The 11714-nt window shown below is 46.9% G+C and overlaps 1 protein-coding gene across 2 annotated transcripts; it reads right to left on the bottom strand.

Annotated features, from left to right (window-relative positions):
• Positions 1-2928: 2928 nt before the first annotated feature.
• Positions 2929-10309, bottom strand: CFAP298 (cilia and flagella associated protein 298). 2 transcript variants are annotated; one of them, XR_009274392.1, is made up of 8 exons: positions 9973-10309; positions 8844-9011; positions 7635-7702; positions 5804-5962; positions 5344-5475; positions 4021-4116; positions 3570-3935; positions 2929-3209 (listed from the first exon to the last, which is right to left on the bottom strand). XR_009274392.1 is itself a non-coding variant. In XM_058799896.1 (7 exons), exons 1-7 carry the CDS (start codon positions 10109-10111, stop codon positions 3825-3827), a joined length of 873 nt encoding a protein of 290 aa, XP_058655879.1. In that variant the 5' UTR covers positions 10112-10309; the 3' UTR covers positions 3295-3824. The 2 variants fall into 2 exon arrangements, 1 of the variants encoding a protein (XP_058655879.1); XM_058799896.1 differs by lacking the exon at positions 2929-3209 and having other exon boundaries at positions 3295-3935.
• Between the last annotated feature and the right edge of the window lie 1405 nt (positions 10310-11714).

Below are 11714 nucleotides of genomic sequence, written 5' to 3'. Positions count from 1 at the left end.
ACGAGCTCCTGCTGCTGCCTGTGCTGGCCCATCTGTGAAGGACGAGCTCCAAAACGGCTGCTGCTCTCATGAAGGACTCTCAAAGTTACCACACGCCAAGAATACTTCACTTAAGGGAAACACTGGGTTCATTTTCCTGATCCTAAAGCAGGGTTAGAGCCAGCAATTCAACGCAGGTCATATTCTCAGGATTTGTTATCAGTTCACAATCTTCACTTGAAAATTGTTAGACTAGTCAGATTTGGTTTCAGTTAGAGAGAAAATTAAATCAGTAATGTGTCTAAGCTGAAACCAGAACAGCCTTCCTGTCTTAAAAATGTCTCCAATATTTTTGCTGCAGCCCACAGGGAATTTACTGAACAAAAGGAGGAAAACTGTCACTTCCTACTGGTAATACTTCATGGGTTCACTGTGCTTCTCCACTTAGATGCCGTGTGCCCAGGTAGAGCGTGGTATGAAACCCTTGGAAAGAAAACAGTGACGTGGCTTGTCATTTCCTGCTGATACACAGTGAAATTAATCCTGGAAAAACTTTAAAGGGAGGAAGGGACCTTGCTCAGATGACTAAGGCACAATCCTGTGCTCAACTGGAAAAACCTCAGCAGCAAGCAGCATCCTATCAGCGGAAGGAAGAGAGGCTGAGGGGCTGGATGGAGGGCTGAGGTCACCAGAGCACTGGGAAACTGCAGGAGAGGCCAGCACAGCCCAAGAGCCTGGCTGCAATCCCACGGCTCTCCCCTTGAGCAGGAATTCATCACAGCCTGTGCTGGGCACAATACTGATCAGCGGGTTTAGGTCAGGAGAAGCCCATGCCTTGGTCCTGAGGGTGAAGAAGGTAAATTTGCCTTTGGGGAGGGCCCTGGGCCAGATCTGGCTCCTTCCTTCTGACTCACGGGGCAGGTGCCACCCACCGCCAGTCAGATACAGAGGACTGATCTACATCCCAGCAATTCCTCCTGCTGACAAAGCATGCTAGTGACAAAAACCTGATCATCTTTTCATGGAGCGGGCTGGGCTGAGGGCAGGGGCTCCCCAAAACTCTATCCTGGTTAAACTCTCTTTTGGAAAGCCTGGGGCCCACAGCCCAGCTGATCTTTTTCGGAAGTTATCTGGCTGGCAGTTAATGTTTATAGTCACTAAAACCTGCGCATTTTCTTCCCTCATTTTTCCCTGGGAAGCCTCAGTGGGGTTTCAGCCCATAAGCAGACATCCTAACAAAAGCTGGGAGTTACCTTTCCTTCACTTTACTCAAGACAAGGTAAAGTCAGGATGCCACCTGGAGAACACCTGGTCCAGCCAAAGAGGGGACTCCACAACCTTTCTGGGCAGCCCGTGCCAGTGCTCAGCCACCCACACAGTGACAGAGTGTTCCTGAGGCTCAGAGGGACCCTCCTGTGTTCCAGTTTGTGTCCATTGCTTGGCTCCGGCCACCGGGCACACGGGCGCTTTCCCCACTCTGCTCACCCACTCCTCCATCCATCCGGTACCTCTCGTTGGGATTGCCAGCTCACACCTGGGTCTTCACTCCTGGTAACAAAACTGCAGTGGCAGCACATCAGCAGAAACCTAAGGTTAGTCCCTTCCTTGGGCCAAAACGTTTTGCTTTTCCCAGCTCCCAGTCCTCTCCTTGCTTTTACAACCTTGGAGGAAAGACATTTTATATCACAACAGTGATTTAACTATGAAACAGTGATTTAACTGATGACCTGATCCCCTCCTGACTTTCCTCCTGCCTGCCACCACTCACCAGCAGGCAGACAGACAGAAATTCCTCCAGGTGCCAGAGAAGCATCTGCTTCCCAAGATGGAGCATTTCACAGACACTGGGAATGTGTTTAGAGGGGAAAACAAAGTGCAGTGCTTCATAAGGCATGCCTGTCTAAATGGATCCCCAAACACAGTGACAGACCCTGCCCAAACCCCAGCACCAACTCAGCAGGGCAGGGAAGCAGCTTCTGCTCCAGGCTGGGAGGTCAAGCCTCACTCAGCATCTGCTCCTCTGACTGAACTATTTATAGTTCTGCATTCGAGTTGCTATTTCATTCTTTTTGCATAAACTTTCCAGGCTAATTGTGGAAAGCTGTCAATTAGTGGCTCACCTCATTTCCAAATACTCACTGTTCGCAGCAGTCAGAGTCAGAATGAAGGTAAACATAAAAAAATCTGATAAACAGACATGGAATTATTTGAATCTTTCTGAAACAACACCCAAAGTATTCAGCAGACAAAACAGAAAATTAATGAGGAATGCACTTCTGTCCCAAGCCCTAAAAACCAGCAGCTGCAGTGCCACAGCTGGAACCTCTCCAGGCTGAGGGCTGAGGTTTTAGCAGTGTTCTGGTGTATGTCTCCTTGGAGAGAGAATGGATTCCCTCCATGGAAGGGCACAGCTACTCTCAAACTCCCAAAAATAAGTGGTTTACAAGAAAGAAACACCACATACAGGTTTGCAACTTTGCAAAACCAAAGTTTTGTCTATCTCATTATCTCCTTGGACAGTAAATACCCACAGGCTTTCCTCAGTTCCAGTACTCTTCAATCATTTCCCAGTGAGTTCATTCCATTTCAGCCACAATAAATGAATCCAGCAGAGCCACAAACGCTGTTGTGACAACTCCAAAAAGCATCAATGCTATGGAGAGTTCGCTCAGCTAAAGAAAAAAACAGCACCAATTACATCAGAGAACAGCAGTCAAAGGGGAGCAGAATCTGTGTTAAACGTTTCCTATGCGTGCTTTTCCCTTGCTTTCAGGGAGGAAATGAGAATATTATAAGCTCCAGGACATTGATTTTCCTCTTAGGAAGTGGAAGAACAAAGTGTTTTTTCAAGAACCTTTTCTGCCATGTGAAATAATTCCAAATAAGTTTTAAATTAAAAATATTTGAAGTTTTTTAACTCAGAAATGCTGATTTTTTCCTGTAGTAAAAAGTCATGTTACTGTAAAGTTGAGATTCAAGAAAAACTACCAGACACCAAACTTCCCTGAAAGTAAAAAGATAAGTGATTGCAGTAAAAGCACCACGAATAGTTCACTGAATGGCATTCATTACCTGTTCTGCATCCAGTCTTCAAGCTGCAAGTTCAGCAAACACTTGGCTTTCAACTTGATCGGTGTCTCTTCAACCAAACTCATACAGAAAATCATGATGATTTTTTACTTCCATCCTAAAAGATCTGGTCCTATTAAACTTGGGTTTATCCAGTCTACCTGCAAATGATGCTTATTTTTGTACACAAATTACTGTCAACCTCTATATACCAGCAAGAAAAACTAAACCCAAAGAATGAAAATGAAGCACGAGGATGTCACTGGTGTTTATATAAAAACATTTCCTTTAAACAATTATTAAGAAGTTAATTCATTTACAAATTACAGTTTGGAAAGAGCTATGTTGAAATGTGAACAAGCACATAAAAAACCCTTCCATCTCCCTGGATTAGTCAGGGGAAACTGATTTCCTATAAAATAAATTACCTTCTCCAATAGCAATGCAAGAGTGAGAAGAGAGTATAAAGAGCACTCTGAACACCACCAAACACTCCAGTGCATATTTACTACATCTCTTACCTATGAAACAGATTGACACTTCCATATCAAAATTACAAGTTTCAAATAAAATGCCAAACATCAGGAGAATCTGTTCAATTCTTTGCAGAGGAAAGTGCTGCTGCAGTCACAGAGAAACAGGAACATTTATTGAACATTTAAGGCCACAGAAGTGACACTTTCAGCTGCTGTCTGAGGAATCTACCACACACAACACAACTCCTTGCTGCAAACAACAGCATCAACCGAGCAGCTTAGGAAGGGGTGTGCAGAGCTTCATCTTGGACCCCACTTGATGTCTTTGACACCGTGAAACTGCCTTTTCAGAGCATGGTTGTCCGCCCACTCCGCATTTAGGAACGAGTCGTCGTCCTCCTCCTCCAGTTTCTGTGGCAGAGAGGGAGGGAGGCAGTGAGGGCACAGCCTGAGCCTGTCCTGTCACAGCAGCCCAGCACCACAGGCACACACCCACCTTCAGCTCCTCCTGCTTCCTGTAGTAGTACAGCATCATCTCCTTCTGCTCCTCGTGGCTGAGCACAGGCTCCCGCCCCGGGGCTCCCTGTCCTTTCTGCAAGGGAAATGGAAAATGCTGCTGATGGCTCTGGTGATACAGAGCAGAAGCTGCTACACAGAGACAGCAAAAACCTCTCTTCAGACAGCTGGATTGCTCAAATTTAATAAGGTCCCTCAGGACAGGAAAATAAATGCTGAGAAACTGTGGCTGCATTCATACAATCACACAATGGTTTGGGTTGGAAGGGACCTTGAAGATCATTTAATTCCATCCCCGTTGTGGGCAGGGACACTTCCACTAGCCCAGGGTGCTCCAAGCCCCATCCAGCCTGGCCTGGAACACTTCCACGGATCCAGGGGCAGCCACAGCTTCTCTGGGCACCCTACGTCAGGGCCTCAGCACCCTCACAGGGAAGTGAGGGCTATTTTATTTTTTCATCTCTGTATCTGGATCATGCTGTGAATTCTGTGGACATCAATGGAAGATGCAAACAGGATTAAGTCTATTTTACATAAATTTCCACTTTAAAAGATACAATACATCTGTTTTAAGGTCACTCTACATATTTCTTTAGCTCCCCAACTAATACAGACACAGCATGGCATAGGATTCAGTAAAGCAGGGAAGTAAGGGAGCTACACACCACTAGAAATAAAAGGGAATTTCTTATCCAGGCCACTGTGCCCCTGGAAGAAATGAAGGGCAAAGCAGAAAACTCGTGCTGTCAGCAAGTGCAAGCACAGCATCCTGCACGGAGATGGTGGATGCTCTCAAGAACAAACAGGTCTGAGGCAGTTTGTTCTTTGAGCAAGTCCTTCAAGTAATGAAACAGACAGCATTCCTGGGGGGCTACACTGCAGGGGCTATTGAGAGGCCACACCACTTCCCAGTGACCCTGGGAGCAATGAGAAAGCAAATCTGATCTAAATCGATCACCTAAATCCACCTGCCTTACCTCTCAGGGATGCACTGCAGAACCCACTGCAGGTGGCAAGATTTGCCATAAAACTTCCCAGTTTGTATTCCCTCTATTCTTTAAATACCTCCTTGCCGTACTTCACAAAAACACCATGGAGCAAGAAACAGCAACTACAGTATGTAACTGACAGGCTAAAGAGCTACTGAAGAAAAACTCCGAGTATAATCCATTCAAACCTTAAAGCAGATGCACAAGCTGGAACTAATCTAATCCATTTTATACTTCTATGGACAGTTCTCTTCCACAGAGAACAGAGAGCCAAGGGTGAGGAACTTGTAGAGCAACCACCCAGCAATACTCACTTTCTGGATCTTCACAATGATGGTTGTTTTCTCATTTTTGCCCACATAGTCAGAGAGCAACTTTGTTTCTTCTAACTGCTTTCCTGCCCACCACAACTGTGCTTCTGATTCTTTTATAACTTCAGTTCCAGCCTGTGACAAAAGAAACAAGGTGAAGAGTTGGAGGATATTGTTTCTTGGGTTTTTTTTTTTTTTTTTTAACCAGATTTTTTTTCAGGGGAAAAATAAAAATCTGTCTGGAATTCCTAACATGAAGTGTAACTTTACTCCTACATATTTCTCCTCATATTCATCTGTGGCATTTTTATTTATATTCCATTCAATCCTGATCTAATATAAACACTTTGGGACACAAATTCTCCACGTTGGAGGTGAAAACAACTTTCACTGACGAGATGCAGAACAGCACAGGCCATGTTTAACCCAGGACCACACACAACGGGAATACATTACTGCGTACATGAGTTCCTGCCAAGTCTTCTTTATCCTCAAACTCCATCCTGATGGGATCATGGGGAGGCAATCCCATGGGATACACGATCAGGACAGCCCCTCGGAGCTGCTCCAAGGCATCCTTCACCGTCTCCATGTCCACACACACACCGGCCTGAACTTGTTTCTGAAACACACACAGGGATCAGCGGCAGCACAGGCAAACCTGTCTGAAACACACACAGGGATCAGTGGCAGCACAGGCAAACCTGTCTGAAACACACACAGGGATCAGTGGCAGCACAGGCAAACCTGTCTGAAACACACACAGGGATCAGTGGCAGCACAGGCAAACCTGTCTGAAACACACACAGGGATCAGTGGCAGCACAGGCAAACCTGCAGAGAGAGTGGTCAGTTCAAAAGTTAAATGATGGGACATCTGAGCAGAGCCAACAGGCTGCACAAAAAATTTAGGAGTGCAAATCTCCTCACTGGAATACTGACTTGGGAGTACATCTCTCACCTCTGGCCCCTCTGTTTAGCCTGCTCATGTGGGGTGGGGGAGAAAACAAAAAGGGGAGATCTTCACTAAACTGTGAGGAGACAACTGCCCCTGGAACACAGGACTGAAAGCAGGACACGTGTGACCACAATACCAGACAGGGCTGCTGGGGCTCCAGGCACTTGTGACTCATGAACGTGATTCAAGCCAGCAAAAGTCAAGTCAGGAATGGAGAAGGGGCTTAAAACTTGAGAAAAAAAATAGAGCACATGTGAGCAGAGGTGCAAAGCCTGGCAAACTGCACAGCTCATGCAGAGAACTGTAAGAACAAGTACTTGAGATCATTCCAAGCCCTACTGCAAGGACAAAGGAGGAACATGACACATCTGGAAGAACAGAAATAAAGGTCTTCCCTGCGGATTTAACAGTTTCTCAAGTACTGAGGTAAGGGAATGTTGCCTCCTTGTGGACGTTCTTGATATGGCTAACTGGCCAGTACAACCCCAAATACACAAGCATGTTTGTTCTTGTTTGTCTTTATAAACTGGCAAACCAAACAAACCACTTTCCAAACTATCCTTAACTCCATTCATAAATGTTCCTAAATTTGTGTTTCAAAGCCATACGAAGGCTGAAACATCACAGAGAGCACCTAGAGGTTTGGCACTGTGAACCTGAATGCCTGAGAGCACCGTCCCATCAGGGCAACCCTTGTGCTTGTCTTTGCACACACCCACTCAGCAGGACTGAGCTGAGTGCAAGTGCAAGTCCAACCAAGGCCTAAGCCCTGCCAACCCTGGAATCCCAGGCTGGCCTGAGCTCTGAGCACCCTGCTCCAGGGGAAGGCGTCCCTGCCCATGGCACTGGGGTGGCACTGCACGAGCTTTAAGGTCCCTTCCAAACCAAACCAGCTGGGATTCTGTGATAACCTAAGAGATTAGAACACATTTTTCAATTAATTACACATAAAAGTCAAAAGACTTCGTTAACTCCAAGAACAGCACAGCATGCAGTTAATTTCTCACCAGAAAGCACAACAAGCATTCACCCAAAGAACACAGCAGTAGCAAATTGCACGGATAAAACTGAATGTGATTTAATGGTTCCACATGGGCTGGGCTGCCAGCATTCCCTTGGAGTTTGGATCTGATTCCTTAACCTGCTGAACTACTTGCCAAAAGCCTTAAAGAAAAACATTAACCAAAATGTCAGGTCTTATTAGACTGTTCACATCACCTCATGGCATTTCTCAACAACTGTCAGCCCTTGCACCAAAAAAAGTCTGATTTTACTTCAGATGCCCAACTCCACAGCACTTACTAGGAAAGCCCCACGCATCACATGAGCAAACTCACCTTAGAGATTAATGCCTTGGCTTCTTCTATTGTCTTCTTTATAACTTGCTGCATTTTTTCATTTGGAGCTAAAAGTAAGAGAGATATCTCACAGTCTATGCTTACTGTAAAGAAACCAAGCACACATCCTGTGCAGACTCCATTGTGAGCAGATGAAACAGTATTGTATCATAAAGCAGAGTTACATAGTTCATTCCTGTATTTCCTACTAACTTAAGAAATAAGCAGTATTTTCCATGGCACAAACAAATGGACTTTTCCCAAAGAATGTGACTGGTACTTGCCCCTGGACCCCTGGAAGTGTTCCAGGCCAGGCTGGATGGGGCTTGGAGCAGTGTGGGCAGTGGAAGGTGTCCTTGCCCATGGCAGGGGAGTGCAAGTGGATGAGCTCTAAGGTCCTTTCCAACCTAAACTATCCTGTGATTCCATGGTTCTGTGATCTGGAACTTCACTTGGGACAAAGGTCCTCAGTAGAAAGCAACAACCATAACCCCATAATACCCTCCACAACAATCCAAGGCTCCTTCCCTGCTGGACTATTGTGGGCTGTACAGGCACACATGCTTTAACTGGGCAAAACAGCTTGCAGCTTTCTTTTCTAATTAAAATCTCAATCTAACAAAGAAGACAGTTTCACAAATACACTGTACATTTCATATCACAGTTATCTATTTCAATTACTACAAAAAGCCTGTCCTCAAGAACAAAATCCAGCTAAAGCATACTGATTCCCATCTTATGTCCCACTTGGGTGCATCATCTGATGGCACCTGGTTTGGCTCACATACACACCCTGTTCAATTTTCTAACTTGGTCAATATCACAAGGCTCAACTCCCACTTAGAAAAACATGCTCCGTGAATCTGAGCCCCAGTCAGTGAGAAAAAAGGAGAAATAGTAGAAAAACAACCTGTTAATGTATCTTGGGAGTCCCCGGAGAAACCCAGTTCTCGCATTTACAGATGGGGAGAGTAAGCTGAACTGGAACAGTCAAACTGGCTCCTGGTGATTGGTGATGTGCTGAAGAGAGACACTGCTCTTAAGGCTTGTTAATCAGCATTACCCCAGATTCTGAGCCAAGGCAGAATTCCTACATGTGGAACTTACAGTTCAGCTACCCCACTCCAGAATCAGGGATTTGTTGCTCCCTGTTATATCATGGATTGTCCGTGCCTGTAGGAAAGAAACAAACATTGACATTTGACTTACCAAATCCATTTCTTCGCCCCATTTCATCCTTCCTGAAGACGCTCCCACCACTTGGGACACACTTCTCTGCCCACTCGTCCTTTAACTTCAGCTCTTCAATCTGCTCATCTGTCAGTCCTTGCATGTTGTAAGGTAAGGAAATGCCATGCTCTGCCAGCTCCTCCATCTCTTTAGAGAGTTTAGAGAACAAGATTAAAAGCCTCTGTTACTATAGTCCATTTAAAAAAGCCTTTCACATGATGTACATGCAGGGAAAACTTGCCCCTAGCTTTTAGCTTCCAAACAGGTAGATTCAGGGAATAAAGAATAAGGGATATAAACATACATATATAGATAGGGATCGTGTAATTATGTTGAAATTTATACATTTTACGTAACTATAAAACAATGTAACAAATTACACATGCAGGGATACAAACCCTCATGGTACTTAGTGGCTATAAACCTTTTCTTTTTGGTATTTCCCTGGTCAGATTTTTTTAAAATTTCAGACTAGCATCAGTTCAGCCTCAGACAGCCCACAAACACCGTGGCTGTTGCACGGCAGCTGTGGGTGGGCTGCAGCCCCAGGTCAGGCTTACCTGACACCAATCTCTGCTCTCACAGCCCCACGGCGGGGTTGGAAATGTTTTTTAAAGCTGCCTCGGAAGCTGCTGGGCAGGCGGGAGCACCTCACAGTGCTCTGAAGGAGGACTCTGGACAAGGGACCGTAGCCAAGGGCCTGGCATGCCAGGACAAGGGGGAACGTGTTCGAAGCGCCACAGGGCAGGGATAGATGGGATACTGAGGAGAAACGCTTCCCGCTGTGAGGGTGGGCAGGCCCTGGCACAGGTTCCCAGAGCAGCTGTGGCTGCTCCCAGAACCCTGGCAGTGCCCAAGGCCAGGCTGGACGGGACTTGGAGCACCTGGGACAGCGGAAGATGTCCTTGCCACGGCAGGGGTGGGACTGCGAGAGCTTTGAGGTCTAAACCAAACGATTCCGCGATTCCGATTTAAGCAGCCGCTGCCGGCACACGCAGCGGGACAGGTTTCAGCGCTTTGCAGGGCCCTCACTGGACACCGAAGGCGGGAATTCGCACCGAGCCCGCCAGGAGCGGAGCCGCTCCCGCCCGCCGCGGCCCCGCGGTACCTGCGCACAGGCGCTGCACCTTCAGCCGCCCGTTGTGGATGCGGGCCACCAGCGGCGCCAGCTCGGCCAGGCGGGCGCTGCCCGGCGCCTCCAGCAGGAACTCGCTCTCGCCGCCGCGCTTGACGTGCAGCCGCACCATGGCCGGCCCGGGAGCCCCCTCAGCAACGGAGCCGAGTCCCTGGATACCAGCGGCAGGGAGGCACCGCGGGCACCGGCCGCGCCCGCCGCTTCGGGGGGCCCTGAGGGCGCGGGGGGCAGCTGCCGCCCCCGCCGGTAGCACCGGGATCCTTCGGGATCCGCAGGGATCCTTCGGGAGGCTCCGGTCCCGCAGCAACGGCGCCTCCGCCGGTGCCGCCGCTGCTTCCCCTTCCGGCTTCCCCGTGAGGGCACGGGAGCGCTTAAAGGGTCCGCGCGCCCTGCCCCGTGTGGAGAACGACCGAATGTCCCGCTAACTGCAGGTAGGGAGTTTAATCACCTCTTAAATTAATTGTTTTAATTAGTCATCAGCTATATTTATATAATTTATAAGTAGCAGCTATATTTATGTAAATTATAAGTAGTGGTACTTCCGACCACTCCGTGAGGGCACGGGAGCCCTTAAAGGGCCCGCGTACCCCGCCCCGTGAGAGGAACGGCAGAACGTCTTACTAATTGCAAGTAAGGAGTTTAATTACCTCTCCAATTGATTGTTCTTATTAATAATCAGCTATATTTATATAAATTTTAAGTAGCAGCTATATTTATATAAATTATAAGTAGTGGCACTTCCGACCACCCCGTGAGGGCACGGGCGCCCTCAAAGGGCCCGCGCGCCCTGCCCCGTGAGGGGAACGGCAGAACGTCTTACTAATTGCAAGTAAGGAGTTTAATTACCTCTTAAATTAATTGTTCTAATTAATCATCAGCTATATTTATATCAATTATAAGCAGAGGACTACTCTTAAATTACGCTCAGTTGGTATTTAGCAAAGTTGTTACAAGCTACTTCTGTGAGGACAGCCTGGGAAAAGGCCTGAAACGTTCAGTTTTGATAAACTAACTCTGATATTTCCAATGAACAAAGCCCAGGAGAGAAAGAGGGACTGGGGAGGTTGGACATCTAGAACGCAGAATTTATGGATCACAAGAACACTATGCAGAAAAAAACAGAGAAAAACTCCGTATATGCACTGGAAATTCCCTACTAAAGGGAAAGATACAAAAAGACTAAAAATACGCACTAATTCGCATAAGAAGTGAGAAATAAATTACCAATAAATGACAAAATACTAATTAATTAAAGATAATGATGTAATTTAGAACCCAAGAACACTGATGTCTTGGTTTACTAAAAATGTTTAACTAAGTGAAAAAGTTTGGTATCAGTGCCCATGTGGAGGCCAGAATTCTGTCAGGCATACGGCCCCCAGCCAAGAATAAAGGAATGCCTAACCTGCTGACACTAAAAACATGGCTGTAGAGGGTTAAATTTATCCTGCTGATTCAGGAGGATTTGGTAGCATGGGGGCACAGAGAGAGAATGACCACCCAGGCCATAAGGATGGGAATATTTCAGGCATACCTGGGTGTCCTGGGGGATACAGCCATGGAAACAGAGTCCAGGGACACGTGGGCAGCGGGTCTCACCTCCATCCTCAGTGTTTGCAGAGCGTCTGCTGCTGCTCATTGCTCCCATCAACACAGGCAGGGCCTCACTGCAGCTCACATGTATAAACATACACACATATATACAGACCCTGAAA

The sequence above is a fragment of the Ammospiza caudacuta genome, chromosome 2 (assembly GCF_027887145.1).
Source record: "Ammospiza caudacuta isolate bAmmCau1 chromosome 2, bAmmCau1.pri, whole genome shotgun sequence".
Lineage (NCBI taxonomy): Eukaryota > Metazoa > Chordata > Aves > Passeriformes > Passerellidae > Ammospiza > Ammospiza caudacuta.
Note: the sequence above shows the minus strand (reverse complement) of the source record. Positions and strands in the feature narration are given on the sequence as shown.

What these genes read in the sequence shown, in the direction of transcription:
- CFAP298 (XM_058799896.1), bottom strand. Translation starts at nt 10,111, where the DNA reads ATGGTGCGGCTGCACGTCAAGCGCGGCGGCGAGAGCGAGTTCCTGCTG. An exon ending in GGTGCAGCGCCTGTGCGCAG is followed by an intron (nt 9,012 to 9,972) that starts GTACCGCGGGGC and finishes AACTCTCTAAAG; the next exon opens with AGATGGAGGAGCTGGCAGAG. An exon ending in TCATTGTGAAGATCCAGAAA is followed by an intron (nt 4,117 to 5,343) that starts GTGAGTATTGCT and finishes TTTCCCTTGCAG; the next exon opens with AAAGGACAGGGAGCCCCGGG.